At 41.8% G+C, this 18,034-nt stretch overlaps 1 protein-coding gene across 10 annotated transcripts; it reads left to right on the forward strand.

Annotated features, from left to right (window-relative positions):
• Positions 1 to 454: 454 nt before the first annotated feature.
• On the forward strand, positions 455 to 17,793 carry vit (vitrin). 10 transcript variants are annotated; one of them, XM_067525348.1, is made up of 23 exons: positions 458 to 920; positions 4,961 to 5,051; positions 5,290 to 5,355; positions 5,910 to 6,066; positions 6,159 to 6,292; positions 6,376 to 6,453; positions 6,755 to 6,946; positions 7,607 to 7,651; positions 8,052 to 8,090; positions 8,184 to 8,234; positions 8,694 to 8,756; positions 9,226 to 9,288; positions 11,328 to 11,402; positions 11,894 to 11,959; positions 12,374 to 12,436; positions 13,986 to 14,048; positions 14,291 to 14,338; positions 14,789 to 14,854; positions 15,111 to 15,258; positions 15,347 to 15,450; positions 16,248 to 16,474; positions 16,555 to 17,068; positions 17,398 to 17,793. In XM_067525348.1, the coding sequence occupies exons 2-23, from the start codon at positions 5,018 to 5,020 to the stop codon at positions 17,574 to 17,576; spliced, it is 2,475 nt and encodes an 824-aa protein (XP_067381449.1). In that variant the 5' UTR covers positions 458 to 920; positions 4,961 to 5,017; the 3' UTR covers positions 17,577 to 17,793. The 10 variants fall into 10 exon arrangements, with proteins under 10 accessions (XP_067381479.1, XP_067381465.1, XP_067381471.1 ...); XM_067525378.1 differs by lacking the exon at positions 6,376 to 6,453 and having other exon boundaries at positions 455 to 920; XM_067525364.1 differs by lacking the exon at positions 14,291 to 14,338 and having other exon boundaries at positions 457 to 920.
• The last annotated feature ends 241 nt before the right edge of the window (positions 17,794 to 18,034 follow it).

Consider the following 18,034-nt stretch of genomic DNA (forward strand, 5'->3'; position numbering starts at 1 on the left):
GGTTGGAGCAAAGTTCTTCATTAGAAGAACTGAGCTCTCTATTTTACAAATACAAATTCACACTAATGTTAACACAGAAATGAGCAACTATGAAATAACTCCTGATCTTTTTTATCTGCATCTATGAGAAAGTATTTACTTGAGCCATGGAGGTTTAATCCTACAAAACGTTCTGAAGGATCTATGCCAATCTGCATAAACACGCAAGCTCGTGTTAGTTAGCGTTGCCATCGAGCTGCATGTGTGTTAGGAGGAACTTTTTCAGGGGGATTTACTGTTGACCACAACAGCAAACAAAAGCCACAAACAAGAGGTGACAGTAACTTTGTCTCGTTCCCAAACAGGTGTTGATTGGTTTATTGGGTGGAGGAGGAGGGATTGCTCTGGTGAGAAATGACACTCTCCTCTTGCCTGTTTTATTTGTCAGTCAGAGGGCTGACAGGGCTGAATAACAGCAAGACAGAATTATGGCTGGTTCCTACTTTCCATAACAAACGTCTAAAGATCCAGAACTTAATTGGTGAAGGTTATACTGTGAAGGCAGTCTTCCTATTGGATATGCTAAAACCATACAAAAATTGTATTATGTGTTGGCTGCTTCTGTCATACCTGTCAAAAAAAAAAAAAGGATTCCGGCTCATTGCATCCTCTTCTAGAAGCCGCGGGTTACTGATCTTCTTCTGCCTGCAGCGCTGGGAGGTTGGAGTGGGAAGGGCAAAGAGAGGAAACTCTGGCCCCGTCCCGTTTTCCACTTTTAATGAGCGCTTCGATCACGTAGCAGTAAAAGTCCAGGTGGAAGAGTTCAGCACGCACTGGTCCGCCGATCCAAACTCCCTTTCAATGAAAAAATAAGAATTGGAGAGGAAACTGCGCAGGGAACACGTTCTTTTAACGCATTGAGGATTATTCCACCGTCCCTGGTAAGTTTCTTTTTGTTGCTTTGTTTTTAATGAGACTTTAAAACTGAGCGCTATTATGTAAGTTTTTTTTTTTTTTTTGCCGCTGCTACTGCTGCGTGGCGAGAATGACTTTTAAGTGATGCGTAATTGCGCACAATTAACGCTCACTGCGTTTAAGCGCATTTTAGTCCTAATAGGTCTGTTGATTGTTTTAAGGAACACTACGTGCGATTGGCATTAAAAAAAACTTTTTGCCCTTGTAAATATTTGCTCTGGTTCATTAGAGTTGAGCGTGTGGAATTTGACAGGCTTCCTAATTAAGCTCAATGTTGTTCATAGTTAACTGAACTGTTTTATTTCATTTTTTTTAGTAAGCACCTTCGTCTTCTTTCCTTGACTGATGAAGTGAAGCTTAATTCATTTATCTGAATGAATTAAGCCGTGTCATATCATACCATAGCTATGATGATGATCCAGTTTTATTTTTTTAAACTAAGTTTGCCAAAGCTTTTATTTTGAAATAGCTAATTTTTACAAGTTTAATAGGAGCAAGGTAAATTCTTCAGATATCGTTTTTATTTTTTGTGCATAGTGTTTGGCATTTCTCTGTGCTTCGAGAGAGCCTGAAGAAGCACAGGTGGTCTGTATACAATATGTCCAGCTGCACACTACAGGCCGCGGCCTGCATCTAAACTAGTGCCAAGAATTAAAGTAATTCAGCCTGTTCTGTGCTCAGTAAACAAACAGTGTCCTGGCAGCAGCTGCAGCCCAAAAGGCTACAGAAATGACCTTGTATAGACATGTTAGTTTTCCTTTGTATCGTATGTCTCTTTAGTTGGCTTGTTGCTACAACACTTGGCACATAAATTGCTTACAGTACAATTCTGACATGCTTGAATGATTTAACACTACCTTGGAGTTTGTGTGTGTAAGCTTTGCCTCTCTATAGGCAAGGTGAAACAAATTTTCAGCTGGTTATGAGACCCAAGAAAGCCTCAGCTCCCTTTAGTGCTTTGTGGGTCCACAAGGAATGTGGGTGCTGCTAAAATGGAGAAAGCATGAAATGGAGTTAAGCTGCATGGCCCTAAAGTTCACCTTTACTGATGGAAATAGAAAACCTTTTCAAAAGGTCAGTCCACCATCAGTGCTTATCAGCATCTTTCTTCAAACACCCCTCAGACTATGGTGCGCCAGTCACAGGTGTGTGTGGTCTGCCCATGCTTTGAGAACCCATTGTGTCCTGGCTTTTGAAATAGACACACACCAGTTCTTTGCATCCTGTTTGCATTATAGCTATGTGTACCAGTAATACTGCTGCCAGGTGTGATTTCCATGCTGTATTATCAGATTGCTGGTGTATGCACCAAACCCGCCAGAAATTTCCTGCAGGAGCTGAAAATGTTAATTTTACTGCAACAGCAGCCTAGTAGGCTTTGTGCAAAACAGCTTTACGTTGTGTAATCTTGGCTGAAGTTGTGCTGTGCCTGTAATCCACATTGTAGTAAGAACTTTACCCCAATTGAATTGCACTTTAATTCCCCAAACTATGTGACCTGTCTGAGCTGTCGACTTCTCCACAGTGACTGAGGTAGCAACACTAAACCTTTCATCTTTTGCTGTGGCTGTGAAAATTGTCTATTTTTATACAGTTTATTGTCAGCATGTAGACTGTTTGTTTGAGTTGTGCTCCCACCCAGCTGAAATGAGATGCTGGAGATGCTCAGTATAGTACAGAATATAACTAATGTGATGATAGAGGTGAGCTGAAGCTGTGGTGCAAGTATAATTCATCTGTAAAGTTCAACACAGGTGTGTTTTAGTTCTATGATGGTGGTGGTGGTAGTCTATAAGCCCTCACAAAAATGACATTCAAGCGTGTGATAAGTTAGCCCAGATTTCTGTATATGTGTGTTTGTGTGTGTGTGTGTGTGTGTGTGCATGTCCTCTGACAATCTATTATCTACTGTACAGGAAACTCCCCACAGCGCTTGTCAAAGGATATCATTTGCCCTGCACTTCATGGTTTGGAGAAGGAGGCATTTAGAGGCTCATGCTGAGCGCACACATTTCGAAGTCTCAAATTATTGTCTTTTTAAAATTTTTGTACATTTCATTCAATGATGTCACGCTTGTCTTAAAAAATGGTCAGAGGAGAAGCCATAAACAAATCCTTTTCGCTTTTGTACTTTGTTTTAGACAGTGAAGCATGCTCACCTCTCCTGTACTGTAGATGTACATATCTGTCCCGGCTTGTTCACAGCCTCAATTTTCTACCCCCGCAAGGTCAAATTGTTGTCCTGGTTATGCAGCAGTGATCTAGCCGCCTGTCAAAGCACAACACTGTGGAAAAACCATGTCAGTGCTCTTGATTGTCAGATAAAAATGCAGGGTTGTATCAGGGGAAAGTCCTATCACTACTGCATCGACATTCATGTTTTCCCCTCTTAGATTAGAAAACACTTTACAAACACTAGGGTTGATTTTATATGAGGATTTAAATATGAGCTGATTATGGGAGTTTCCTCTCCAACAGTTACAATCACTGAGGATAAACACACAGTAAAGTCTGCCTTGTTTTTTTTGTTTTGTTTTTTTGTCCCTAGACAGTCTGGGAATAAACATTGTCGAAGGATTTAGTTTTTCTCCCTTTTGTCTTTCAAGGATCAATTTTGTTTATGTTGTATTCACACTTCATAGGTGAAGGGGGGCAACCACCCTGGTGCCCACAGAAACAAACCAATACTGCAAAAGTGCCTTAAGGTGCCCAAATAAAAGTGTCCTATTTGGGGCCATAATTGTTGCTTTTACTGTTATACAGTTACCATTGTTTCATGTTTCCAGTTCAACACATGGCTGGTAATTATAAACTTAACAACAATATATATTTTCCATCTAAAATCATCATAACACCAATGGTTTTTCTTTGGTGATGAGGCTCCACTGACTGTAGCAGGTACCCTTGATTTTTTTTGCCTCTGAGTCTGTCACTGTCACACTTTGACACGTAGGAGCTTTCAATACAACTAGACTACAACTAGTGACCAAAGCACTGGAGCCTTGTTCAGTAGTTGTCTTCGAATAAAGACGTCAAGACTAGTTTAACCACCCGGATTAACCAAACCAGCAATCTTTAAAACTCAGCTTCTTAAATGAGAGAGGTACTTCAGATTGCTAATATACATGTCAGTCTGAACTGCATCCCACCTGACCCTGCCACAAAGGTTGTTGTATGATCGCGTGTTCCCACTTGATCAGACTAAATCTGCTGGTGTGTGGCAGCAGTGATGGACATGACGCCGCCCTGGTGGGAGGTGCAGCATTGCTTTGTTAACAGGGAGGTCTTAGTCATGTTCTCCCCAGTAAGAACAGCAGGGACTGTGGTGGCTCCCGGTTGTATAGTTCATCCCACAGCCTGTGTACTAAGTTATTCTCTGGCTGTGTGTTTTAGCTCTGAGTGTGGTTATCAGTGGCACTATCATTACGACAGGCCTGCAGTGTCTGGAATGACGTCTTGGCGTCCCACTTCTGTTCTTGTTAACACAGGCAAGATATTTTGTGTCTACTGTAAACAGACTATATTTCAAACAGTTATTCAACTTCATGTGGTTGTTGTTGTCAAACAAAGAATCATGTGATTGAACGCAGTTCCCCATTCTTTATACATTAAATTATGTCTGCGTGTTCTCTCTAATTAAGCCTGACTCCCATGATATTAGTGGGAGGACTCTTCCTTCCAACTGCGTGTCAGAACCCAGATGTTTGCAGGGAAGTTTCAGATTGGCAAATGCTTACTATAACCTCAATAACTCGAACATTAATAATTGAGCCAATCTGAAGTGCAAGTCATATTTGATTTGACTGATCTCAGCAGGGGCAACATTGCAAGCTTATATAAATGTTTTCCAATAGTAAAAATTTCAACTATGGAAACCAGGTGAGCTCTATATGTATGTGCAATTCATACTGCACTATGTCTGGTGTTTCCGAAAATCTCAGTGAGTTCTTCTTTGCAGCGGACACAAAAAAGAGTAAATGTGATCTTTCTTCTCTTTCTCTCTAAGGTTGAAAGGTTACACAAGGACATCTGGTTGACCTGCTGAACCAGCACACCAGCCATCATGATCAGAGCGTCACTCACTGCCGTCTGCCTCGGTGAGCGACCATGTGTCTCTTCTGTAGGAGCACACTGGTTTTTATCATCACATATCATCTGTGACTGCAGCATTTCCTATTTCCATAATACTCTGCCACAATCCATTTTTTTGGTGCATTAATGCCATCAAAGAAACAGCATCCTCCATTACAGAGGTCTTGTGTGCACAGTAAACATACTGATGATTATGTGTCTTTGTCTGCTATTACGTGAATCTCCCGCTGCTTCGCCTCGCAGCTCTCCTCCTGTCTTCTGCTTGCTCGGCCAAGCCTGACGGATCAAAGAACAAGAAAACAAAGCAAGGTAGACATCATCATCGTCCTAATTAACTAGCAAGCCTGTAATCTATATTCCGTCACAGTGTTATTGTCTTCACTGGCCCTCTCCACTGTAGTATTTTGCGAGTCGTAGGGGGTTGGTTTATTGTTTTTATGGTTTCAGCAGCATTTTACTAATGTATTCTAATGTGAAGCGTCACGCATACAGTCACATCATTGATCTTTCTTCTGAGTGTTTGATACATTTATGAAGAAAATTTAAGTGGTTATTGAACTGACCACTATAAAGCTCAAAGTGGTGTCATGCTTATTTTATCTGCCTTAGAAGTCACTATGGACTTAGCTAATGTGTGGAATTGTACTTGGAAATATCTCCAACAATTATCTTAATTTTTTATCAACATAGCTGTAGGTTACTTTTTGTCAAACCACAAATACCTTTATTGACTTATTGTTTCAAATTTAGGTCAAATGCTATTGAAGCTCTTATGAAAAATAAACTCAGCATCTAAAAACTATCTTGACTTGTCTAAAATTGTGTCTCAAACCATCTTGCTCTGCTTCCTCTTCCCTCTGCAGTTATTCCAGACATTGAGTGTGATGACAGAGCGGGAAAGATCAATCTCCAAGAGTTCATAGTCAAATGTCCTGCACACTGTAAAGAGACAAAGCAGAAAGTCTATGGGACAGGCGTGTTTGCGTCCATCTCCAGCATCTGCAACGCAGCCATTCACAGGTTACCAGTGGAGCATTTAAAGTGAAATAAAGCTTCATGGCAGTCAGAGCTGTCTTTAATAGTTGGATCTCATGAACATTTTGTGTCCACAGTGGCATCATCAACAACTCGGGAGGAAAGGTGATAGTGAGGAAGATGCCTGGACAGAGTGTCTACAAAGGCAGCAATTCAAATGGGGTGCGCTCTCTGTCTCTGCCTAAGTGGAGGGAGTCATTTGTTGTCTCAGGTGTGAATGATGATGTAAACTGATCTGAACACAGTTATTTACAACCAGCTCTCCAGCCAAAAGCTGTCTATGGTGTATTTCAGTGGGGAAGCCCAAGAAAGGAGTGATCTACCCATCTACTCTGGACTATGTCCCTTCAAGAGCAATCTACGTGAACACAAGTGAGGGGATGGTTACCTTTACACACACATCAAGCATGTGACGTTACTATGATTTGAAATATTAAAACCCACCAAGCTTAGATTGGTCTACAAATCACCATATCATTGCTTCCTGGGTTCAAAGGGTCAATAGATAGATTTCCCTGAGCATGTCAGTTTTGTTGAACTTGGTGGAAAGAAGAGTCGGATCGCAGCAGGCTGATAAGGAATGTAAAGAATGTTTTACAGCAATTACTGCAGCCAGTCTTCCTCTTCTCTTTATCCATCTCCATCTTCATCTTCATCTGTCATCTCCATGCAGATACAAATGATGGACCTACAAGCTCCACGGTGCTGCCTATGACAACAACACCTAAAGCCACCACAACTACAACACCTGAACCCACCACCACCACCACCACCACAATGGCTCCTACAACCACCACCACTACTCCTCCACCACCAACCACCATTGCAAAGGCTCGAGCTGTTGTCCATAAAGTCAGAGATGCAGGTAATTTAAACAGAGAAACATTACAATTTGAATCCTTTTTTTTTTTTTGCATACATACATGTACAGAAAGTTAATTCTTTCGTAAAAATCAATGGATCCATGTATGTTATGCAGATGATTGTGTTTTTACTTGGATGCAGGATGCTACTAACTATCCAGTAAAACCAATCACCCAACGAAGATCCACTGCAGCCACTGTGCCACCTGGTTGATCCCAAACTAACAACATTAGCTGCTCATAATTACAATTTCTCTTTTTGCCAGAACAAGCCTTAATTTGTGTGAAACTGGGTGATGAAACTAAAAGATTGAAGCTGGTAATTACAACTCACAGCCGCGGTTGTAACAAATTACATCTGCTCTGTGATGAACTTAATACAACGCTGTACAGTTTCTTGGCTCCCTGACTTAACGGCACACTTGATCACCAGACCCTTCATCACTCTTATTAAAAACATTATCAGATGGTAATCTGCCCTGTTTTGGATAGAAGTGCAGCTACAGTGAGTAGACAGTGCATCAGTATATCTGAAGGTATGTGTTTAAATAAGATGGGCCATGTGCCAGAGAACCTCCCAACCATTTCTTTCTCCTTCATTTTCTGTAACAGTATCTCTTTCCTCTCCATATTGGCACCCTATTTGTCTTTGTTCTATGTAGGCAGCAGTCACCCATACCTTGCCTCTGTGGCAGCCGCAGGTTCAAGTAAGTGAAGCAAAGCAAAAGGGTATGAGGGGTATGAGGAGGTGCTTTGGTGTTGCTTAACAAGTGGGGGTGTGCAGGAAAGTGTGTTTACATCAAGCATGGGGTGTTTGTTATGCATACATACTGTACGGTGGAATGCATATGTGGGAATTGATGGGGATTTATCATTAATTTAGTGGTAAAGAAATAAGCCAAGTTTGTCATTATTAAAGGCACAACTTGCAAATTCAATAGCTGAAATCACTTCAACTCACTTATCTTGAGCCAAAACCTAAAACAGTAAGCTCGTGACTTTAGCTACTGATTTATACTAATATCAAAATTATGTTGAATTTGATATTTTTGTAGATAATTTACAGATGTTTGCCCTAAATTTGCCCACACTGTGTTATTGGTATAGGACAGTCACAGAATGTTCAAGGAAAAAGTCCCAGCCAAGGTATGTCCATACTCTCAGCGACTCTGCAGCTCTTGGAAAGATCTTTACAGCGCAGTGTTTCAAGTTTAACTAAACCATGACATTTCTTCTAAGTATTCAGAGGAAGTGGTTATCCAAGTAGATTCCCACAGCGTGCCAGTGCAGGTAAACCCAGCTCTAATGTCGATGTGTCTCTTTTCATTCTACCTTTGGATGGCATAACATTTTCCGCACCTTTGCTTTATGTTTCCTCTGCTTTTTTCTCTTTTACACTGCTAGAAATAAACTCTGCATGGTGCATTAGGAGTGTATCTGTCTGCTTACACAGGTCCGGTCCAGAATGTACTGAAAACGTGTTGTTGTTCAAATTAAACAGCACTGAATTAGATTTAACTATATTCACTCTGTATGAGCAAGCATTTATTTATTTTCCCTTATTTTTCAGTCACTATTTAATAGACATGCAAGCCTCTGTTACTGTATTTGTAACTGCTTTGCTCTGTTCACCAGTCACTGTAAAATTTGTTACAGTAGTCGTTTATATGCTGGCGTGTGTAAGCTAATGCATATTATTTCATGTCATGTTTCATGTCTCACAATATGATTTGCCAATTTTGGTCCCAGGTCTGCGCAGACAGGAGGCAGGGTCAACTATCAGGAGACAGCCATCCGCGCCAGTTGGCTCAGGTTAGTATCAGTATTAACACACACAAACATAGTAACAAAGAGGCAGATAATGTGACAGGACAAGGGCAGCATGGGGGACAGGTGTCTCTGTTGGAACAGGAATCCAGGAGATGTATACCCGGTGTAAGTCTGGCCTATAGGCCCCTGTGAGTTTCACCTCTGGGGTCACCGTTAATCCTCTTTATCAAGCTAACATTCCTTTCATGATAGCCGCTGTTCTCTGTCATCAGGCACATCCTCTCATTCATGTTTGTCTTTTCTGAGATGAAAAGAGGCAAACGAGGCCGAGTTCAGGCCTGTAAACACTCTCAGCATATATCCTTTTATTTCTTATATCTTGCTGTGGAGAAAATGCCTTCGGTTTCACTCAAATAAAAACAGCTGAGCGACATTTGTGGATGAAGCCCCAGGCCTGAAGCTGTCTTTTGTTACACCCCCATTTCTATCTGTTTCTCTTTGCTGCAAACAGCTTTTAACAGGGTTCAGCCAGCCTCACCCCAGCGGACTCCAACCATGAGCCAGTCTAACCCTGGTAAGTACCTCCAGACCGTTATTGTGAGTCCTCGAACAGACACATGCACTGATGTCAGAAGGAGACAAGTCTGATCAAACAGGCGAAGGCAATAAAGCCATGATTGAAATGTTCACAGAGCAGCACTAATGTTTAGTTTCTGTGGGACCCTGTGGGTGGAAATGGATGCAGACACTTAACTTTCTCTGTAGCCAGCATGAATGAATGTGCAACTAGTATGTGGAAATGCCTTAAAGATGAGCACAGCATATTGGGACCAGACATAGGCACAGCAGCAAACTCTGAACCTAGATTAGACTACTATGAGCGTAGTGCTAACAGTACTAAAATAAAATCTTATGAGAGATCCCATCTGGATCCTTTTCCTTTGTAAACACTTCAAGAGAGGCAAGTGAAAATGAAAAGCAGCAGAAGCAGCACCGAGAGGCCTGGTGTTGCTCCCTGAAAGATGTGTGATCCCGTCCACAGCGCTGCAGGAGCTGGGTCCACTCTCCAGCCTGTCAGGAATAGAAAGCTCTTGCCATTTAAACCAGGCGAGGTTTGGCTTGCTGAGGAATCCGCTTCTGTTTTTGCTTCTGTGGAGTGCAAAACCATGGTTCCCTAAAAAAAGACAGGACTATATCCATTTAAATGACGGTTGTTTGCATGATATGATTTTCTAAAATACAGTTCTTCATTCAGCCGGCTAACCTGTTGCTGCTGAGTTAAGGATTGCAGAAATGTCTGATCAGAGCAGAGAACAGTTACGCAAAGCTGCAGCTTATAGAAGATAATGCGACACTTTATTGATCGCCTCAGAGAAATTCTTTCTGCATGGGGTCAGAAGTCAGGATCAGCAGTGCCCCTGAAGCCAGCAGTGATTCAGTGTCTTTCTCAAGGACATTGCAGCAGGTAGGACACTTGCTGACATTAGAGATTTGAACTCTGATTTACTGGTTAAAAGGTTTTCTTCTCTGCACTTTGCCACCAATCTGGCCCAGACAGGTGTTCAAACTTACTGCTGAGGTGTCCAGAAAGGTTACATTTTTTCCAGGTTTGCATTTGTATTAAGATTTGCAAACTTGACAACCACAAAGATTGATGAACAACCTTGGTCAGATGTCTTAGAAACTTCTGTTAAAGTTGGGTTTACGACTTTCCGAGAAACTGCATATTACCAAAGCTCCTGCAGACATATTGTAGACAGAGCAACAATCTTAGGTGGGGATCAGTGTCCCCAGTCCCACTCTGACCTTCTGACCGCAGTGATTACTGAAGTGGCTATGATTGGAAGAGTTAAACTCAATCCTTTTGAAGCACCTATTTCATCAGCAAGAATAACACTGCTGTCCGCTCTGTAGCATTGAGCCTTTGACCAGCAGCAGATAATTTTAATCTCTGCGTCCTACTATCTATACTGTCCCTGGTTTGACACCAACTTTGGAATAATAGTCCCACGCTTCACTGGCCAGCAGACTGGGCTCCCCCTGCATGGCCTGGTCAACAAAGGTCCTGCTCACTAGCTGCCACTGGATGGGAACCTCAGAGCCCAGGCTGTGTGTTTGTGTAAGCTGCCCATCCACCACAGGGAGGGGTTAACCGAAGTGTGTTGTCATGGCTCAGCCAGTTAAGATAAATGTGATGTACTGTTATGGCATTGCTCAGCTGTTCGGGCGTCTAATGTTCAGTCACATCTGAATTAACCTTTACTCAAGGCGAGAATGTTGTCTGATTAAATGCTTGATGTCTTTGCCAAGGTGCAAGTTTAAACCTAAGGCTGTGTGAATAAATTCTGATGCCAGAAGCAGCAGAAAGAAATGAGAAACACATTTTCAGAGATGACTCTGCCTCTCTACCCTGCAGGTAGAAAGAGAAAGATTAAACTTTGCTATAACAACCTCTGGTTGCTCAGCTATGTCCTGTTTGAGTGACTACTGTATGTTTAGTGTCAGACTCAAGGCTGCTCTTCTTGTGCATACCCCACTAATAATGTAGCAAGTTTAAAGAGGTCACCTCTGTGCCCCTGCTTGGTGCATGTCCTGAACGCAGCTTTCTCTCAGCTTTTCCCAGAAGGGAATGGACGCCCCCTTCCTTTTCTCGTCCTGATTGGTTCCCTGGGGAGAGACGACCATCAGGTATCAGAAAATATCAGCTCGTCCTTCTTCAGCAAAATATAAACATATTGTAATTGAAATGCTCATATTTTATTAGCGTTCAAACAAACCGAGGTAAGACTGAAGCTATAATGTCAAAACTTTTTTTATGTTTTTACTGAATCTAAGCTTTAATTTAATACCAACAATGTGACCATATAAATATACGTATTTATTATTATATGTATATTACATTACATATAATTACTTACTCTACTTTAGTGTCTGTCAGCCATACTAGCAGCTTTAGAAGGCTGTACTTTGAGGTAACATGTTCAAAACACAAATGTATTTAAATCTATTTTGCCATCTTAGTTTACCATGTTATCTTGATGAAGTTTGTTAATAGGCATTAAATACAAAGCACAAAGCGCAGCAGAGGCTGATGGGAATGCCGTTAGTTTAAGCCAACATCAAAAAGACTGTACCCTCTGTAGCTGCTGAGACCTCCACTTTCTCTGCTGTACATTCAGATGTTAGTTATGCAGTTCCAGACACAGGATACACGTGGAGTGAGACAGACACACCTGACATTTCAGGTAAGTCAATTTCCCTTTAAGTCCTCACAACACTGGTGTACTGAGCCCATTCACTGTGGAAGAATACTACACACTAAATCCATTTAAGTTGCATGTGCATGTTTGTGTGCTGACCATGTATGTGTTGAATTGGCTCCACGTGTAAGTACATGCAGAGTGTCTCTCGGGACAATGGATTTACATGCCATATGCTTGACATATGAGAAATTCCTGTGAACAGTGGAGGAGAGGACATAGAGCAGCTTTGATGTTTGGGCATGTTAGAAGGAGACTGATTCTGCACAAAGCCATTGTTTCCACTGGTGTGGGATTGGTTGGGGAGAATATTTGACCAATCACAACCATGGAAATGTGTGCTTTTGTTTTTGAAATGAATTGTGGGCATACTAACGGGTTTAAAACATCCTTCTCTAGCTCGGGATCACAGGCCTGATATCTCAGAGTATGAACGCTGGTATTATCAATCTGGACCGTACCGTAAGTTTTCCTTTTCTTCTTTCTCTTTCTAACAAGTCTCTGGGTTCAGGTTCATATTTTCATACATATGTATAGACTCTGAACATATGTATAGATTGTGAATTTGTACATATAAATTCTATTTGTACATATATTCTCTTTGTGACACTTACACAACTTCTTACACTTTAATTAGTGTTTAAATGAAATGTTGGCATTTCATTCGCATTTCTTTACCTACACCAACCTGCAACAGTTAAAAGATGACAGAAAACATGTTGTCCTTTGTTGCAGAGTTACATGGGAAGATCTGCCATACTTTGATATGTCTTCTGGTAGTTTTTAGAGGCTAGAGTCCAGTGCACAATGACTGCAGCTACTGACCAACTCTTTCATTGTTGGTGGATAACTGCAGTCGTTGCACACCAAGTGAAACTTGGGCATTATGCTGACCATGCAGACAGCTGTATTGAATAATATTGCGTATGTTTTTATCAGACACATTTGAGGTGCCCCTTAGGAAATATATAGGCAATTGTGCCCGTACATGCCTGTGAAATCCACTTGCCAAGCTATATGTCAACCTCTTAAGTTTGTCTCCTGAGATTTAAGACTCAAGGCTGCACTTCAGTACATGTTTTGGCTTTAAAGTAGATCTAGAGTTTATACATCAATACACAATAAAATAACTTTAATTAGCACAACAATCTGAATTTATTTTTTTTAATCTGAATTTTAATTTTTTTTTATTTTTTTTTATTTTTAAGGTCATATTGTCCAACAGTAGAAGGACACTTTAAATCAAACTCAAACAGGGATCAAATGCTATAAAATGCTCAAACTATAAGTGTGTATTGACTGACTTTGTCGTGACAGAATGGATTTGACTATCAGTGACCCTCTTTTTTACCATAGAACGAGTAGGTTATTCAGTATGTGTGACAGGCTTTTATTACACTTCTTGCACTCTCCTGCACGGTGACCCTCCTTGTTTGTTTGCAGAGTATCTTCTGCTTCTTCCTTTTCCAATTAAATTGACAGCTGACATCCTTCCAGTTATAGTGAAGTGCCTCCTGGCTTTTTTGAGCTTTCATCTGTACCGCAGGCAATACAGTATGTGTGTTTCATGTATGGGTGTGAGTATCCCACAAAAATGCCTTTACATTTCCTAAGGGGTGGTTCATACAGTACATGTGCGAGTGACCACTGAAAAACGGGTGAAAGTTTTCCTGTGTACACAAGCGATGGTACATTTAAAGCTGGACAAGGCCACGGCATCTATTTCCCACTGTTTCTAGTCTTGCAAAGAAGCAAAGTTTAATTGTTCCAATTAGCCATTTAATGGAAAACATTCACTCTCTTCCTTCTATTTTTTTACTCAAACCCTTTGCACCAAAAATGTCAAACCAAAATGTGGCCCAAAATTGCCCCCCAAATATTCCTCCACACACTGAACCAAATGAAACATGGACCTGACAGCAGCGGGCTGTAATACCAGGGTGTGATTACAGTTGTTTGACATGTGCCATCTGTCACAGTTTGTCATCACTGATGATGTCTTCACTTTCAGCTCCTCGATCCACTGACTCAGATGGCAACCGTAACGTGCCACTGGATACGAGCCATGCTAGAGGTGAGCCGTGGTTACCAGAGTTTGCAACTACAAAGGCATCACCTTAGGTGTATCATGTATCATCTTTTTTCTGTTCACTAAATCACTGTTGCTTCCACTTTCGAATCCTGGGAAGAATGCAGAGAAAATATTTTTTTCCAAAGAAAACCTTTTCCTGCTGCTACACTTGCAAGTGCTACTTAGTCACTTGCTGCTTTACAGTAGAAATGTGTCAATGCCGGATTTGTCTTTTATTTATGCAGTGGAGACAGGGGACACCTGGAAGCCAGACGTGAACCCTTACGAGTCAGGTAACATACAGTAGCTCACATTGCACAGGCTGCTGCTTTTTCTGCCTAAATTGTTGCTTTGCCAGTAACTTTCTGACTGCAAGTACAAACCAAACAGAGGCTTTCCAAGGAAAAGCATTTGGGTTTCTGCTCAGCCTGTAATTGAAGGGATTTGGAGTCAAATGGCATGGTTGCTTGAGGATAAAATCTGTTCCTGTTTGGTATAATTTTTGCCACAACAAATACTGAGCTCACATTTGGGAAAGTAAGCAGCTGCCAATGCACCAGGCTCAGAGGAAATTTTACATGAAAAAAAGCTTTAGCTTTTCTTAAAGAGGGTAATGAATTTTCTTTCCACCTCCTGATTCCACTACTGTTGTGACCAAATAGGAACATATACTGTTTGCTATGGACACAGAAATATGTTTTAACTCAATACTGATTCTAATATTTGCTTTTCTTAATTTTAAGGCTTCAGCGTCAGAGAGCGAGAACCTGTGCCCAGAGCACCTGAGCCTGTGTCACAGGGAGACCCAAGTATGTTCATTCTTTTTGCTAGTACTTGTCAATGGATATTTTTAAAATTATGATTTATCACTAAGACTGTGAAAATTGGGAGTTTAATAGTCCTCATCTGTGGTGTGAATTAAAAACACCTCGTGGATTTCTTCCTTCCTGTAAGTAGCTTGTAGCCTTGTTAAAACATTGCTATAAACCGCTACCAGTGGTCAAAAACTCCACCGGGTACCATTAATGTGTGCTGCATTGACGTTTTTGCTGCGTCCATTTGCAGACTGTAAAGTGGATCTGGCCTTCCTGATGGATGGAAGCTGGAGCATTGGAAAGCGCCGCTTCAAGATTCAAAAAGACTTCCTGACTGAGGTTGCTCAGGCCGTCAACGTGGGTGTGGCCGGACCCATGATGGGCATCATACAATATGGGTAACCTTTCTGCCCTCGTTGTGTTACAGTATTGTATGCCATTTTAAATAAGGAAGTATAATGTGATTGTTTGCTGTTTGGTCTGAAGGGATGACCCTGTGACAGAGATCAATCTGAAGTCTTACTCCAACTCCAGGGATGTGAAGTCTGCTATAGATAAGATTTTGCAGAAAGGAGGTCTCTCCAATGTGGGTGAGTGACCCACTGTTAGCTGCCAGCTACAGTAAATGCCTACAAACACAAGTGTGAAAGGAAACACAATTATCGCATGGTTTACTACTCAGGCACATTTTCACATGCAAGGATAGAATTAAATCTAAATTTGATGCAAGACACTGTGAGCTAAATTACAGTGCTGATTCTGCAAGCCGTGTTTTTCTCCTGCTTTGACCGAAAAGCATTTTGGTTTTACCAGACCTTGGGGGTCAGCTTACAAAGGGCAAGTGCTGTTTTTCCGCTTTGGTTGGTGCGTCAGCATGCATTTGCAGCCACATGTGTCTTTATGACTTGCTAAATTTTGCATACTGATACAAAATAGTGTTATTTGCGTTCGCCCAGATGTGCTCTCTAATCAAGGGACAGTGTGAGTGGTTATAGAAGCTTCCATAGTCCCCAGCAGAGCCTCCACTGTTCTGCTGCCTTTTAAACCACCAACCACCCCATGGCAGACTAAATGATAGGATTATTATGGTGATAATATACATTTAAACCAGTGTACATAGATGGGTGCATTTTGTATACAACACAGGCCCCTGTGCATAGTGTTTAAGTTTCGTACTATATTTTGCTTGTGTACATACTGTATTTGTCTGCTAAACACAGAGCTCGCAAAATAATCATATAAATATAAATATGATCATTTTTAACACATTGGTTCTACTTCTTGAACCTGTCTCTTTCTGAATGCATGCCTGCATTGTGAGCTCAGATGTCGGTATAAAGTGGATGTAGCATCATTTTGTCCCTGCTGCCCCCTGGTGCCCTGACAGGAAAGGCCCTGTCCTACATCAACAAGCAGTACTTCAGTGATGCCAATGGAAACCGAGGAGGAGCCCCTAACGTAGCCGTGGTCCTGGTGGATGGTTGGCCCACCGACAAGGTGGAGGAGGCATCTCGGCTCGCTCGGGAGTCTGGCATCAATATATTCTTTGTCACCATCGAGGGCCCCGATGACCATGAAAAACATAACTTGGTTGAGGCCAACTTCGTTGACAAGGTGGAATATTGCTGCACAGAGGTGTGTCAGTGCTTGATTAAATCAATGCAGTTTGAAACCATGTGTTTTTCATCCCACAGGCTGTGTGTCGGACAAATGGCTTCTTTTCCCTGCCTGTAACCAGCTGGTTTGCCCTGAGGAAAGCTGTGCAACCGCTGGTGAAGAGAGTGTGTGACACTGACCGCCTGGTGTGCAGCAAAACCTGCCTCAACGCCAATGACATCGCCTTTGTCATCGATGGCTCCAGCAGTGTGGGAACCGGCAACTTCCGCACGGTGCTGCAGTTTGTGGCGAACGTCACACGTGAGTTTGAGATCTCAGACACGGACACACGGGTCGGAGCTGTGCAGTACACCTACGAGCAGAGGCTGGAGTTTGCCTTTGGCCAGTACAACAACAAGGTCGAGCTCCTGAACGCCATAAAGAGCATCAACTACTGGAGCGGTGGGACGAGCACCGGTGCTGCCATCACCTACGCTGCAGAGCAGCTTTTCAGCAAATCCAAACCAAACAAACGCAAGATCATGATCGTCATCACAGACGGACGGTCCTATGATGACGTCAGGGCACCTGCTCTGGCTGTCCATCGCCAAGGTGAGAGATCAACCACAACAAATACATCTGAAAAATAAAGACATTTTGATAGATCAGTAAATATTCAGAGAATGTATGACCCATTTTCAAAGCTCAGTGACAAAACTAAAAATGTGCAACCATTAAGTATAAAGCTACCTTGTTGCAATGTGATGACTGCAGAGAAATGTCAATTCAAAACACGCCTAGCACTTCCTTTTATGGCTTAACATGATTCAACTTAATAATATGGTGCTTTTTTAAAAATCTAATTCTCTGTAGAGAGGATATTCTTTTGTGACACGTACACATGAGACTTGTGTCATTTCCTGTCCTCTCCTGTGATCCAGGTGTGATTGCCTACTCCATTGGCATCGCCTGGGCAGCGCAGGATGAGCTGGAGTACATCGCCACAGACCCGGACAAGGAGCACTCCTTTTTCGTGGACGAGTTTGACAACCTCTACAAATACGTTCCCAAGATCATCCACAACATCTGCCAGGAGTTCAACTCCCAGCCCAGGAACTAAGGACACATGGGGAGAGGGACATATTGATCTGTGGATCTGTTTTAACAGATCACTGACAGTAAATTTACTCACTCTGTTACCCAGATGGTGGTGCTAGATTGGTTGCAGTGCCCCGTGTTTGAACAGGGATAGGGCCTTGAATTTAGGTGAGGATTGTGGGTTAGGATAAAACAAATCTTAAAGTAAATCATTCAGTTCCAAAAAAAAAAAAAAAAAACAATGGTAAAGGGTTTACAGACATCAGACAGACAAAGTAATGGCATCTCATGTCACAAATAGAACAGAGTATTAATCATTTACAGCGATGGTCCAACCACCCTTTATAAGAGTTTTATGAATTTTAATAAATAATTCACCAAGTCTTTATAGATCGTTCATAAAGCTTTAATGAGAACAACATTTGGGTTGCCATGCTGTGAGTATCTCTCTAGATGGCGTTGCTCCTCCTCTGGCATGAA

Source organism: Channa argus, chromosome 1 (assembly GCF_033026475.1).
Source record: "Channa argus isolate prfri chromosome 1, Channa argus male v1.0, whole genome shotgun sequence".
Classification (NCBI taxonomy): Eukaryota; Metazoa; Chordata; class Actinopteri; order Anabantiformes; family Channidae; genus Channa; species Channa argus.

Bases quoted from the DNA above. Each gene is read 5' to 3' on its own strand.
- vit (XM_067525348.1), top strand. From the start codon at position 5,018: ATGATCAGAGCGTCACTCACTGCCGTCTGCCTCG. The intron at 6,067-6,158 runs GTTACCAGTGGA...TTGTGTCCACAG, and splicing joins TGCAACGCAGCCATTCACAG to TGGCATCATCAACAACTCGG. The intron at 6,293-6,375 runs GTGTGAATGATG...GGTGTATTTCAG, and splicing joins GGAGTCATTTGTTGTCTCAG to TGGGGAAGCCCAAGAAAGGA.